The sequence below is a fragment of the Hetaerina americana genome, unplaced genomic scaffold, assembly GCF_022747635.1.
Source record: "Hetaerina americana unplaced genomic scaffold, ioHetAmer1.1.p SCAF_14, whole genome shotgun sequence".
Taxonomy (NCBI): Eukaryota; Metazoa; Arthropoda; class Insecta; order Odonata; family Calopterygidae; genus Hetaerina; species Hetaerina americana.
In genome coordinates this window covers 12,888,730-12,904,375 of record NW_027286514.1, presented here as the reverse complement: position 1 = coordinate 12,904,375, position 15,646 = coordinate 12,888,730, and the positions used below count along the sequence as shown (strand labels likewise).

The 15,646-nt window shown below is 34.9% G+C and overlaps 1 protein-coding gene across 1 annotated transcript in view; it reads right to left on the bottom strand.

Annotated features, from left to right (window-relative positions):
- Pez (protein tyrosine phosphatase non-receptor pez) overlaps positions 1 to 15,211 on the bottom strand; it is a 54,382-nt gene extending 39,171 nt beyond the window's left edge. The window contains exons 1-10 of the mRNA XM_071583594.1: positions 15,122 to 15,211; positions 14,621 to 14,794; positions 14,173 to 14,450; positions 12,152 to 12,249; positions 11,985 to 12,055; positions 10,663 to 10,851; positions 9,377 to 9,453; positions 7,497 to 7,632; positions 3,557 to 3,745; positions 1,308 to 1,448 (exon numbers count right to left, since the gene is read on the bottom strand). Coding sequence (XP_071439695.1) covers positions 1,308 to 1,448; positions 3,557 to 3,745; positions 7,497 to 7,632; positions 9,377 to 9,453; positions 10,663 to 10,851; positions 11,985 to 12,055; positions 12,152 to 12,249; positions 14,173 to 14,450; positions 14,621 to 14,794 — 1,353 coding nt within the window. The 5' untranslated portion in view covers positions 15,122 to 15,211. The remainder of the gene's footprint in view (positions 1 to 1,307; positions 1,449 to 3,556; positions 3,746 to 7,496; positions 7,633 to 9,376; positions 9,454 to 10,662; positions 10,852 to 11,984; positions 12,056 to 12,151; positions 12,250 to 14,172; positions 14,451 to 14,620; positions 14,795 to 15,121) is intronic.
- Between the last annotated feature and the right edge of the window lie 435 nt (positions 15,212 to 15,646).

The following is a 15,646-nucleotide window of genomic DNA, read 5'->3' as shown; positions in this document are numbered from 1 at the left end:
GATTTACATATGGAAAGCAAGTAGGAAACCCTCTAACTTTTGAACTACATCTCTACATTCAAATATGAAATTTGGCCAAGTCCTCATTCTTTTAATTAACTGAAGCAAAAAATATTGAAATGAAGGGACCCTATAACAAAAGTATTTTGGTGATGTCATACTTTGGAACAATTTGCAATTCATCTCTGAAATATTGGAGACTGCTCAAAGTTAACACTTGCCCTCATATAACGATTATGCTTTACAGTATAAAATGAGAAAAACTTGTGGTGAATATTGATACCCTATTTTAGATTTTACCTGCCTCAGCACAATACTAGGGCTTCCAAAGGACAAATTTGGATATCAAATGTTTCAGTCAACATTATGTATTATATGGTCATTTATTTCGATACTTAATCAATGATGAAAACGACTTTTAAGTTTGTACTCAGCAACAATTTTTGTATAAAACATTAACATAGTATTGATGTGCAACCTGTTACCAGTTTCTATTATCTGTCGTGTTTTTCCAACAGAAAAAGTTTTTCTATTGAAAAACCACATCAGATAGCAGAAACTGAAGGCTGAACACAACTGCTTTATTAGTTTGGGCTATTCTGCTTGCATAATAATTTTGCCCGCTAACTTTATCATCACTGATAATTTTGCCAAGTTCTAAATTCTTCTATTTCTCAATTAAGTCCTACTTTGAGTACAGATTTTTATCTTCATTTTATATTTATTCGCATTGAAGTTGCACTTTTCTCTTTACCCCAAAGATGCCATAGTCAGATATTGCCTTCTTTGAAAGTATAGCTATGCCATAAAATATAGCATGCTAAATCACGTTCATAGACATGAGATGAAAGATATGTGGAGTATTACAGGAGAAGATTTCATTACATAATCCATTCATGCTTACTTAAAAGATGTTTAATATAGGCCAATGACCAGAGGTTGCTTGAAACAATGAAAGGGTGAATCAGTTCAGCATGAAATACAGTAAGGCCACAATCTCAGGGGCAATCAGCCTCACTAGCTATTGAGATGATATACCACAATCCCAGCATTGATATAATGTCTTAAAAGTTGAATTTTTTTTATAATATTGGCATTTGCATAGTTTTACCATACATGAATAACTGAAATAAAATCACATATCATTCTATAAAAGAAAACCTTACTTTAATTTTTTATTTTGACATGAACATAAACACTTTTATTCTACTTATGCAGACATTTACAGCTAATTCAAAAGAATTTACCTGAACAATTCAAATCCCACATACTAATTTCACCTTCAACTTAAGAATTTCATTTTTTACCTGCAGAACAGGGTAACTGTCATCAGCAACACCTTGACCTGATCCTGTCTCAATGCCCCCTCCACAGCTGCCTACTCTCTGTTCAAGACCCATATCATCCCTGATATATGATACTACAGAGCTGCCTGGTAACTGCTCCTCCTAAAAAATGGGTCAATGCATGGACTACAGAGCATGTTAATGTTAATAGAAACATCATGGAAAGAAAAACACAATCTTGTTAATAGTTATGACACATCCATACACATGCAATGTAGATTAACCAACGATTTTAAACATCAACATTACATAGGAAGAGATTGGTCTCAAATTGAATACAGTGCAGCCTCTCCATAAAAGCATTTGAATATTACATGATAAACAAGCCAATTAAATAAGTCACTTTCAATTACCAGAAAATAATTACTTAACAGATGGAAAGAGAGACTTAAATGTACAAAATTAAAGTACATAGTAAAATTAAATGCAAGAGTGAAGTGCGGGGACCGTCATGAAAGTAACCACTGTCATGCTCTAAAAATACACCGGAATAGATACAGCAAATTTATTATTTTCATTTCAAAACTACATTTCTCTACTTTGTTTGTACATGTTCACCAAAGAGATTTAAACATTTGCTATATCTCTGAACAAGTTTTCAAATTCCTTCAGCAGAAAATTCTGCTGCCTAGTGGCAGCAAACCGATGACAATCTTCAAGTTCCTCATTGAGATAAGCACAAAACATGTAGTAGTCTAACTTTTCAGTCACATTTCCATGCAACAGAGAGGTAAAACTCTGGGGAAAACTTTTTAAAGGTTTCAGATATCATAAAAAGCTGGTTTTCACTAACTTTTTCATCAATTTTCAGGTGCATTTCATTGTTCACCACTGATAGGCGGTCATTTCTGTCATCATCATGGACATTTGTGATCACTCTAAAATGAAAGACAACACTAATGCACAACTCTTGTCACTCATCACATTTGGTCCATATAGAGCCAAATTTCCCGATGAATGTCAGCAGCTTTGGAGTTTTTTATTAGTAAAAACCTTATCACTAAATGGACTTCACATTTGGTAGGAATTTAAATTGTATTATTTATTTTGACTTGCTACTGTAAATAAATGACAAGCGGCATGACCTTCCAACAACTGCAGATCAAGGCATACTGACCTACTTTGAGTCAATATGGTAACCTTTCCACTCCCTCCACTATTTCTCATGCTACACAAAAACGTAGGTTACTTTCTGGACAGCCTTCATTCAAGTGGGAGGAAATTTTATGGGAGAGATGTTTGAAGCTTTGTGATGATTACATGAGGGATGGCATAGGGTTGGAAAAGTCCAACATGTATGTACTGCGACTTTTAATTGACTTCATTTTCAACATCTGGTTTTATCATCCACTAATAAATTTACCTACTTTAAATTGATTTACAAAAAGTAAAATCTAGCATCAATCTACATTCATTAAAGTGGCATCATGGCAGACTTTGAGGAAGAGGAATTTAGAGCAATTACATGCTTAGTTATATTTTGATGCTATATCAAATGACTTCTAAACCACAAATAATGATGAAATAAAAATTCTGATAATGATACTGATTTTAAGGCTTCCGAAACCTCATGGCAGGATTCATACATCTTCTGGGATGGCAGTCTTGTTTGTTGTTTTTGGTGATGCCACTTTCACTCTCTCCCACCTTGAGGCATTCTTGGATCAAAGGAGTGAAACTGATGTTACATAAAACAACATAAGAGACCCCAATCCGGAAGAAGTATTAATCCACCAAAATAAAGATGATTTTTAAAACTGTGCAAAAAATGAATTTATAAAAAGTTTATTTCAAAAACTCGATGATTTTGTGATCCATTCAAAGCAAAAGAAGGCTGGAATTATACTTACCAAAACCATTAAACAGCAGCACTGAAGCATATCAGAAGTGAAAGGACAAAGGCAACTAAGTCCTTGTTTACATACTTTCATTTTTAAACACCTCCTATGAGTTCCATAGAATAAGAGCATCAAGGATGAAAAAATGAGTCCTATTTATGCTTTCCAAAAATTGGCTGCTTAGTGCTACATGATTCCTTCAGTGATATATATCTCGGCATGCACGCCACTGTAGACAATTTCTGTTCAATGCTTGAGTCAAGGCACCAAAAGGGAAATGTGTAGACTAGGGTTGCCATGCATATGCATTTGATTTATCATTAGTTGCAACACAAAAAATGAGAAAAATAATTTGCAAATTAAACACATTACCTCTGCAACCTGATGAATTGAGTGTGGATGGTTGTTCAATGGTGGAGTACCTTGCAGCAGGGTTTGACCTTTGGGACCACTATCATTAGAACCCAAGTCTCCAGCATGTTGAGGCAAGAACGGAAGCCCATTTTCCCCTGCAATACTCGCGGACTCCACTACTTGTTCATTTTGCATATAAAATGTATGCTGTAAAAGAAATGTAAGCATGCTACAAAGTACATAATTGAAAAAAATATGTAATGGCATCATTGAAAGATTTCAAATTAAACTCCCAGCTTGATTTTAGCCATAGAAAAATCATGAGAAACAGGACATTCAATTTTATCCTAGTTTCCTAGAAACTGCAGGAGATGCCACTACAGTAATTTTTAACAAAGTCATCCTGGTCAAAGAAATGATTTTTACACTCTGACATTGTTGCAGTGTTCACCCAGTTTGATGGAAACCATTCATAGCTACACCCTACAGAGCAGTTATACAATAGAGCACTAATTACCTGATATCAAAATTTTGAAAGGGTCCCAGTAAACTTTAGATTTATTTAAATAAGTGCCAGTAATAATAAGATGTAGATATTTGGAAAACATTCATGTAGTCAATAAAAATGTAGATATTAATGCTAATTGAATAGCTGGGATTAGAAGAGCCTGATGAACTTGATTTCTAAGCTGTGTGGCAGTCAAGAGAGTCACTTTAGGGAGGAGTAAAGCAGTGGTGGGTCAAGAAAATGTTAGATTTTCAACAGTCCTTAACAACTATTATGTACTATCTAAAATATTAGAAGAGTATCAAGTGTGTATCACGTCTTGCAAGTAACTCCTCTTGTTTTCACTATCTTATTTCCTAAATAGTTTCAGCCTCAACTTTGTGGAAGATCATTTTAATAAATGAAAAAGAAAAACTTTGTTCCAATCCACCACTTTATTTCAGGTACGACTAGTTTCAACGCTACGGCGTCATCCTCAGGTACAAAGTTTAAAGACACAATCATTGTATATATACCCTCTTCAAGAAAGGATGGGGGGGTTGTGGGAAGAGGGGGCGGGGAGGGGAGTACGGGAGTAGGTACGAAGGAATGTGGGAGAGGGTAGGAAAAACCCGAAAAAGTGTTAGTGAGCGGGGGGGGGGGGGGATTGGAAGGCGGGTTAAGAAAAGAAAGGGGAAAATTTCGTTGGTATGGGTTGAGTCAATAGCTAATGGGGGTAAAGGTATGGGTTAGGAGTCAATGGGAGTTAGGGGGAAGGGATTAGAGGTTCTGTTTTTCTGTTATTGCTAGGGAGACTTCCAGGAGAGGTGATACGTTCTCAAACAGAATTTCATTGAGTAAAGGATGTTTCTTCATTGTTCTCCGGATCTCCAACTCTTCCTTCTTGTCCTTCTGTCTTGTGTTTGAGAACGCATCACCTCTCCTGGAAGCCTCCCTAGCAATAACAGAAAAACAGAACCTCTAATCCCTTCTCCCTAACTCCCATTGACTCCTAACCCATACCTTTACCCCCATTAGCTATTGACTCAACCCATACCAACGAAATTTTCCCCTTTCTTTTCTTAACCCGCCTTCCAATCTCCCCCCCCCGCTCACTAACACTTTTTCGGGTTTTTCCTACCCTCTCCCACATTCCTTCGTACCTACTCCCGTACTCCCCTCCCCGCCCCCTCTTCCCACAACCCCCCCATCCTTTCTTGAAGAGGGTATATATACAATGATTGTGTCTTTAAACTTTGTACCTGAGGATGACGCCGTAGCGTTGAAACTAGTCGTACCTGAAATAAAGTGGTGGATTGGAACAAAGTTTTTCTTTTTCATTTATCTTATTTCCTTTCTAAATCCCCCAAAACAAAGCAAACAAACAGAGCAAATTTATAACAAATGGCAGCAAACATAAAGCAATTTTTTTTCCATAAAATAATATACAAAAATTATCCTTACTAAAGACCTTTCTTACCTTTGAGATTTTCTAAGATATATCTCAGCACCAAAAAGGGTTAATAATGTAATAATATCTTTCTGACCTGTCATTTAAAAATATGCCTAATTAAAAATTAGTGAATTTAGTTAATGCTTATACAAAAAAGATAAATCTTGGTTTAAAACAATCTAAACGAAATTTTTGAAGAAGTACCTCTAGATAGTATTTATTTTTTCTTCTGGAGCAATGACTATGAGGGTTACCTGATGCAGGTGGTCCTTGTATTGAGCCATTCCTCTGCTAGTTACCACACATTAGCAAATATTCCCACAGATAATTCCAATGTAAGAAGAGAATATCAATGTAAATGAAAGATAAATTATCATCAATAGTTTTCTCATTGATAGCCTTATGTTTATGATGTAAATTACCCACAGTGATTACCTATTAATACCCTCAAAATACATATGAATTGGCTAATAAAAGATACAACAAATTACCTGCCTACTTAGATGAATTTAATATGTGAACGCCTAAAGGAAATATTGTACATGCAGATCTATAGAAATTTCAATCCCAATAACCATGAATTTTATTTCAAATCTTCAAACATTAACCAGAAAGTTCCAGCATTGTTATTGATCTCACTAAAGTATTTGACATGGTTGACCATAATCGACTCGGGCAAAAGTATCAAAACCTAAATTGGCTTACCTCTAACTTATCAAACAGATGCAACAATTTCAAAGTGTAAAAATTGTACACCTTGACTAACATTTAAATACGGATCCCTTGATATTCTGCTGAGTGCTTTGGCCAATTGAGCTACCAAGGCATCCTCTTATATTTAAACTATATTGTCATAGTATCTCCAATCATTCTTTGAATTTATCAAACAGGTTTCAGAGAGTTGAAATGTTTCTAAGAAGTGATAAATACATGAGAGATTACCTGACAATATGAACTAGGGTACCTCAAGGATCAATGTTGAAGCCAATTCTCTTTTTGAATATTGTTAACTACCTACTTCTACTGAATACCAACAGTATGTAAAATCCATAATATATGCTAAAATACCACCTTCATTATTTAAGAAAAATCCATGCATTCTCACTTCTAAGAAACTCAGAAATTGCTAAACAGTATTTAGATCTTGTATAATAATAACAATCATGATGTCTTATTATGTTTTGTGTTGTGTTTTTATTATTTTTGTATCCTGCATTTCTTTTCCTGAAGAATCCTATTCCTACAAGCAGCCTATACATATAAGGTCTGTGGATAATGATAAATTACATTTAATCCCAGTCAGAGATATTGAGGATTTGATGTAGCGAGCAATTTTTTTGCTGAAGCAAAATTTTACTATAAATGCAAAATAAAGGCTGAGAAGTAGGAAAAGAAAATTCTCCTTCACAAAGCTCAGTTGAGTTGAATTGAAATCACTAAATTCTATAGATCATGAAACCTTTCCCAAATAACCTCTAGATCATTTGAAAGAATACATAATCTAATTATGTAGAATTATCATAGAAATGCAAACATATTACCATATTTTCTGGTAAATAACAGACACCAAATATATAATTGTCACATCAAAAATGCTGTTTTTGCGATAACTGCATAGTAGTCTGCTTAAAAAAATTGTCAATGTTTTCTTTGATATTATTCTCCTTATTTTTCCTTGTGTATAGCAAATAGTCACTTTTATCATCTTTCTTTTGAATAGATAATGCACAATAATCAACCAGAAAATACACTAACATTTCATTTGTGTACTCTCATTTAACCACCACGTATTGGCATAATTAAACATATTGATAAACATCAAATACAACTTATATGATACATATGTCCTTATAGACATCCTTAGGTTGAACATGATGTTAACTTTAATGTCAGGCCTAATTATAAGATAAAATGAGCCAATGATGATCCTAAAATCCACTGTTACAAACATGAAAAAATAATGAAAACAATCCTTTAATAGCTTGAGCAACAATACAAATGCAGCAAATATCACATACCTGATGAACACACATCCTCCAAACATATTTTGCCATGGCAGCATCCTCAAATGTAAACTGAACTGTTTCCTCAGGACTATGGCACTCGATACCAAAACAACGTTTGTTAATGACGACGTTGGTAATATCTCTCCACCTTGGTAAAGAAAAAAAAATACCAATTATGAAAGTTTGAAGATTCAATTCTAGATATCCAAAAGGCCTATAATTTCCAAGTACCTAACAAGTGGTGATTATGGAGTTAATCCTGAAAAAATGAGTTTTCACATTGAAAACTCAACATAATATTGCATGAAGTAACATGGCACTTGCCTGGGCATTTCATGGTTGCCTAGAGGCATCAATGGGGTTCTCCTGTCAGTAGCAAAATGCAAACTTGTAACTTGCAAATGTTTTCATCAAAGAGTAAAACTTTTTTTATGCCAGAGCATGCAATAATAATAATAAAATAATTACCTCCAGTTTTCATTCAATATTAAACAATTAAGATCTAAATTAAGATTTGCCAATTATTTTTACAGTTCCTGCTCCATAAATTTAAGTTTTTGAAATGCCTCTTTCTATTACATATCAGTCAATAAATCATAGCAATATTACATTAAACTATGACTGGCAAAAACATATAACCTGCTACAAAGTCATCTGCAAAATATAAGAAGCAGACTTTCTTAATTTTAAATATGCAATAAAATATATTAAAAATGATATTCTGTAATATATTGCTAATATTTTTATTATGTGCATGATTGTGAAAACTTATGCAGTGAAAGCATTCTGTCAAGGGTAAAGTTCATGTGATGAATGGATACACAAGCTTTTGGGATTATGTGGTTTAGGAATTGAAAATGTAAAAAATCACCATTTGTCTTTTTTTAAACCCTATTAATCATATGCCATGATAGTCTACATTTTAGATTTTACATAAATACTAACACAATTACTATGTCTTCTAATGCTGGAATCAGTTATATAAGACATGCACACATGCCAACCCTACTTTCAGATAAATAATCTCTTAGGAAGAATTTGATTCACTATCATAATGACTGATTCACTTTGAAATAAAACAAGACAACGCTGTATATAAAAAACCATAAACACAGTAATCAACCCAGAGGTCGGTTTAGCAGGTGATGGTAGAGTTCACCCAGTACTAAGCCCGACGGCGTGTGAAATTCACACATCAGGGTAGGGGGGCCAGTTCCTTTCCCTGTACCGGTTATGGTTTCCCAGGAAGACCTGGTACCCGAAAAATCACATAGCTTGGGTGGAGCTGCAAGTGCCCAGCGTGCCTTGCCTGAGAATCAAACCCGGGACCCTCCAGTCGAGAGTTCAATGCTCTACCCACTGGACTACCGCGGCCCAATGCTCAATATATCCCTAGTTAATTCTAATAGTTTGATCTTGGTAAAATCCAATGCAAAACCCTCCTTGGCCTTCTGACGCTAAAAGAAAAGGTTTATAGAAACATTTTTGCATGGCATTTAAATACCTATTTCAATTACATTTATTTATTGTATATTCACTAAAAGCTGGTTCAGCATGGTTTTGTCATATAGGTCACATTGATTATCATTATTCATAGTACGCATGAATGTATTGTGATTACTAAATTTTAATAAGGATATTTCTGTAAACATGGATAATAATCTGAGAGGGCCACATATAATAATTAGGAAAATGAAATTAAAAGAGTAGATTGAGCCAGTGAAGATGTAAAAGGGAAAGGAATGATGGTCTTAAATGGGGACAAAAATGAAAGGTTGTTTCTTATGTAAAAGAAAGTGGATAAAGTTGTTAATGTATTATCCCCTAATAAATACATGAATGAGTTAGTTCTTTCTACTGTTTATGATAGCAATTTATTTAATCATACACACCTATAATACTTAGAATCGTAACCCACAACAATTCCTGTTAACGTCACTCCAATCACAACTAATTCTCCAGCTTCATCCTGTGAAGACAAAATTACATCCTGTTAGGAACCAAAGAGATAATGTTATGCTAAATGTTTCATGTTAATTCATAAATGAAGACTTTGTCGATATCTCAAATCTACATTATTAAACATACCATCAAAAAGAGGAATATATTTATGTGATACAAAAGGATTGCCATAAAATGACAGATTAACATTCATTTCAAAGAAATACATACTGCAGCTCTAAAGCTAAAGCAGAATAAATTAAACAATGGGACATTCCATTCAAGAGTATTAGAAGACTAAGATTCCCCATTTACTTTTTCAAATTCTGTATAATCTTGACATAATGTATGTGTCTCAGACTGCTCAGGTGTAAGTGGAAAACAGAGATTTGCCATATGAAATGTTAGGAAGAGGGGTAAGGTAGGGGTGCCCATTATCACTCATACTTTCCAGCTAACATGTGTGGGGAAATAGTAAAATAGGCATGGGAAGAACTGGAGATAGAAATAAAGTTGGTTAGGAAATCATAAAATCAGTTTGCATTTAAGTTAATCAAGCTTTAGTCATCCAGTCATTCAAGGGGTTACAAGACTTGCTAAGGGCATTATAAAGTCAGTGTGATAGTATGAGGGGAGAATCAATGCAAGCTTAACAAAGGTTATTAGATTTTCAAAAGAGAAGGGCTAACATAAACAATAAAATAGACTAGAATAAAATAGACAACAACAACTTCAGCAGGTGTAGCACTTGGCAGGACATTATGTATCTTAGACCATTATGGCCCAAGTAGTGGGGATATAAGGAGAAGAATTGTGTTGGGCCAAGAAGCTTTCACCAGGAGGAAACTGGTGATAGGGTCATTAAGTAAGGACATTAATAAACGACCCATCAATTTGATATGGAGCACAGTTATGTAAGGTGCAGAAACATGGTCATTAAGGCAAAATTATAGGCATTGGAAGTTTTTGAAATGTCGGTGTGGAAGAGGATAGAAAAGGTGAAGTGGACAGAAAGAAAAACAAATGAAGGAGGACAAGGAAAGGATAGAAGAGGAGGGGAACACTGAGAGAAATTCAAAGGAGACAGGAGAGATGGATGCAAAGAATTTTGATTAGCGATGGGATGTTATCTTGTAGAACTAGGTCTATCCCATATTTTTAGTAAGTCAGTGCCCATATTTGTACATATATTTCTGATGATTGAAGCATTTCAAATGCTTTCCAAAAATTACAGTACCTTAGCCAAAAATGTCTCTTGGCCGTATCCATCCTGACTCTGAGCTATAAGTATATAGTATTCTTCAGCAGTACCCTGAGGAAGACCAACCAGAAGAGCATGCTGGCAAATCACAGCTTCTGTCAAGGTTTCCAGTGCAGTTCCCCAGCCTGCATTCAGTTCTCCATCATCACCACATTCAGTCAAGTGCTGCAATCCAGATGAGCAAAAAATTGATGAAAACATTAACTATGCAGAAAAAATCATCAATTGGATAAGTGATACTATAGTTACTAGTAAAGGCTTAGAATAACAAACATTTCTCAAAGATTTTCGGGATATGGGTAAATATTCATGGATTATATAATCATTGATTACAATGAATGACACAACTCCCCAAGTCAAAAATTACATATAATTTATGGGAAACCTTTCCACTATTAACATATTCACTAAACCCAAGTGCTGCATCACAATTATATTTGATGTTTTTGATCATTCACTTCTCTACCCTCCCCTGCAAAATGATAACCTCTCAAATTAAAATTCAGCACTTGCACAAGATGTGAATGAAACATGCTGAGGATGGCCAGCCAACTACGGCAACTCTGAAGACCTCATGTCCAAACTAGAACGTTGTCAAATAATTACCACCTCATAGACAGAAATCCAGCACCACCATGGTCACTTGAAAAATGGTGCCAAAAGGCAACATAGATCACAGGCTCAAGCAATATAGAAGTCACTTCCCAAGTCTTCAATGATACATGGACATCACCACAATTATACAATTAACAGATGACACTCATTGTTCCCATTGAGCCACCTCACCATAGCTCTTAGATTTGGCCGGTATGACTGATTCTTTTGGATGTTGTGGAGAAACTAACCACGTTAATTTAGTTTAACAAAGTCTTGAGTTCTGTAAGCCTTCAATTGCCATTGGAAACTCACAAGACACTACCACAAATTTATGTAAAAAGATAGCAAATAATAATCTCTCATAATACAATCTAAAAAAAAGTATAATTTTCAGCTGTGAATTAAAATGCATTTTGAGATTTGTAAACTTTAAACTTTGATGTATCATTGAATGTTAAATTGAAAATTATCACCCAGCTTTGGATCAATTTTAGGAACAAAAAAATACATTAAAATCCAGTAGCTTAATGGCAATTCTCTCAAAATGCTTAAACCTCAGAAATGAAAAGAAAATATTACTGTTATTTAACAATTAGTGAATTTAAAGAGGTTTTTATGTAGCTTATTGTTTTTCTTTCACCTCTTCTATTCTCACAACATTGCATTAACATTTAAAAGACTAGCATGTCTTTTACGCTTACCTTGGGAAACAGGACAAAGTCTTTCAAATATTCTGCAGTATGCCGCTCAGGATCATGATTGCCAAACTCGGCTGTAATCCATCAAAATTTGAAAATCATTCATTAAAAGTTCATTGAAAAACTCGGTACCAATACAAAACATTTTGAAGTTTACTAACATTACTAACCTTGCATACTGTAGCTAGCCAAAATTACCGCTTGCTTTGGTGAAACACTCATCCTCCCTTCTATCACATCCATCTTCAATTGAAGAAAATAATGGTACCTAGAGTATTCCAAATGTACAAAGACAATGAGATGTATTGAGTAGAAATGAAAAATCAATTAAATACAAATTAATTTTCAACTGATCAAAGTCATAATAAATGAAAAAGAAAAACTTTGTTCCAATCCACCACTTTATTACAGGTACGACTAGTTTCGACGCTACGGCGTCATCCTCAGGTACCTGAGGATGACGCCGTAGCGTCGAAACTAGTCGTACCTGTAATAAAGTGGTGGATTGGAACAAAGTGTTTCTTTTTCATTTATTAAAATGAACTTCCACAAAGTTGAGGCTGAAACTATTGAACTGATCAAAGTCATATTCATATGTGAGAGTAAGGATTTCAAAGATCTCTCGATATGAAGTGATGCTTGTTACATATTCATAGAGTAATTTATTTATTTATTCTTAGCTCGAAAAACAGGAACAAAATCGACAATAACTGATTCCAAGGAAATGGACATTGCACAATTCAATAAATTGGTAATAGAAATAAAAAATATAGATGGCATTAGATAATTTTTAAATTAAAGTTATTAAATTTTTAAAATTTAAGCTGGGCCCGATGGGGGCAGGGTAATGTCCTCGTCTGCCAACTCAAGAGGTCGCAGGTTCCATTCCCACCTGGATGGTTTTTCCTCCCCCTAGAGCTTGGCAGAATGTAATTGTAAAATTGTTATATCAATGTCCAAAGTCAGATGTTAAGGTCAAAGTACTGTTTTTAGACTAATGCAAAATAAGTAAAGATAACAAAAGATCTCCTAAAACATGGAAATCATGTTGATCTGATTTACTGTGACTTCAGTAAATCTTTTAATGCATACATCCATCCCCTTCTTCTGGCTAAGATTAACACTTGGTAATGTTAGTAAAATATCTAACTGGTTTATCAGTTATCTCAGCCAGAGGAGGCTTAGTGTCAAATTAACAAGAGTTTATTCATTCCCCATTTACAGATTAATTATTCTTTTTATCAACCCATGCTCCATGTATTTAGAAATACGAATGGGTTCTGATATTGACTATTTTAATACAAGGTCTGTTCAAAAACTTTTCAAACTTTTTGAATACCACGCCTCGAGTTGGTTATTTGTTATTCCCCTTGGAGGTGTTTTGTCTGCAGTAACTTCCTGAATAACCACCTTCAACCACTTTGTTAATAATTTGTTTTGTTATTTATTTATGGCCATACATGTGAAGGGGGGTTCATAGTGTGCGGCAAATAATGAAATCCATGGAAAAGAGCTCATTAAAGAAGCTGTTTTGGTCTGTGAAATTCTGTGTGAAACTCTCCAAATCCTTCATGGAAACAATAGAGTTGATTACTGTAGCTTATGGTGAGGATGCTATGAAACATACTGCATGTTATGAGTGGTTTACACTGTTCAAAAAGGGGAGGCAATCAGTGAAAGATGACGAGTGCTCCGTATCAATGTCAACTGATGACCCACATACCAAGAAAGTGAATGATCCCGTTTGCACAAATCAATGTTTGGCTGTCAGGGAACTTGCAGAAGAGTATGGCATCTTGATTGGTTCATGCAATGAAATCATGACAGAAAAGTAACGATGCATTGAGTCACCACCAAATTTGTGCCCTGCCTGATTACAGCAGACCAGAAACAACATCGAGTCCAAGTCAGTCAGAAACTGTTTGATTGAGCTGAAGAGGATGATCTTCTTGTCCAGGATCGTATCAGGTGATGAGTCATGGGTTTATGGATATGACATTGAAACAAAAGTGCAATCTTCACAATGGATTGGTAAAACATCCCCTGACCCAAAAAAAGCTCGGAACAATGGAACACATTCTGTGTACTGACAATGAGTCCATAAACGAGGAATCCTGAGATGCTTGTAATCTGAGAGCATTAAACAAATGAAATTCCCAAATGGGTAAATATTGACAGCTTTAAATCTTACCTAGTCATTTCATCAGTCAACAGCGAGACTCCAGACACATAATACATAACTCTCAGATAAAGGCAGGGATCCCTGGCTTTTTTATCTAGTTGTCTCTTCAGGGGACGGTCCATCTCGACCCACCTAAGTAAGGGCTGAGTCTCAGAGTTGGCACACATGGCACCCTGTATGCCTAGTCCACGAGTTCTAAGAGCTTGGTTTTGCCCCTGCCTGCTACTCCCAGTACCACCAACGATGCCATTTCCGCGAGCAACATACCGCAAACCAAAGAATTCGGGCTAGTTAAAGAGATCGTATGAAAATTGCAAGAGTTAGTTAAACATCATTTGATTATTAATCTTAGTGCAATTCGTTATTCAAATGAAAATGTCACGGAAATTGGCAAGCAATTGAAGTTTTTTCCTCAGTTCAATACATGAATGTGGCAGAAAACTGTAAGAATACTTACTTGTTGTAAACCCAATCGTTGACATACGTTGTGAAGACACTCTTGGCCTGAACTTTCTGCTGAGAGAGTGCATTCAATAGATGTTCCATCCAATAGCTCTACACAAATTACAAATAGAGACTTGGAAACCACATTATATTGGCGTTTCTTGTTCAGTCTTAGTTTGAATGGCATCTGTTAAATAAGAATTGATTTGACAAATCTAGATTCGCCCAAATGCAGAATGATTTTCAAGACACTAATGGATTTGTAATCATCCGAAAACATTACTATCATCGAGTTAAAACAGACACATTAAAAAAAAAAGTCATGCACGAAAAGGTACGGTCTAAATACGATTGCTGACTACATGCCAAAGATTAGGTTCTAGCAAGTTTAACGACTGAAGCAGAGGCTTCCGTCACTTTCACATTTGCTACAAATATTGAAATAATTAAATTTGTCCATTTTAAGACTCAGTTATAACATTACAGTACGCTTTCATTCGCCAGTAATTCTTACCTTTTATGAGGAGCCTATTCATGAATCACAATCTCATATATTTTTTTAACTTTCATTTCTCAGAAGTTTAGGAAAACCTTTGGATAAGCGGATGTCGTTCTTTCTTTATTTTGTTTGAAAATTTAGCAACAAGGCGAGCTGGCTAAAATTGCGCGCTAATTTCAAAGTTTTCAATGTTATTATGGACGTTTTATATCAGTATGCCCATATTTTCTCTTCGGTCCATTGTCTGTTTCTCTAATTATAGCAGGATGTATTTTTATTTCACGGACTACCTTTTCAATCAATTTAATCTGATTCGGAAAATCATGGTTTGAAACTGTCGCAATATAAGTTGCTCACCGAACTCAAAACACCCTGCAAAAAACTACACTGCTGCTTATTTTTTCTTTCACTTTTTATCCTTTCTTATGTTTAGCCAAGGCTAAACTACAATAAAAATTTTATTTAATTCAAAGAGCTGTCCTCATCAAGAATGTCTTTCTACATTACATAATGCCATACATAAATATACATACTGTTTAT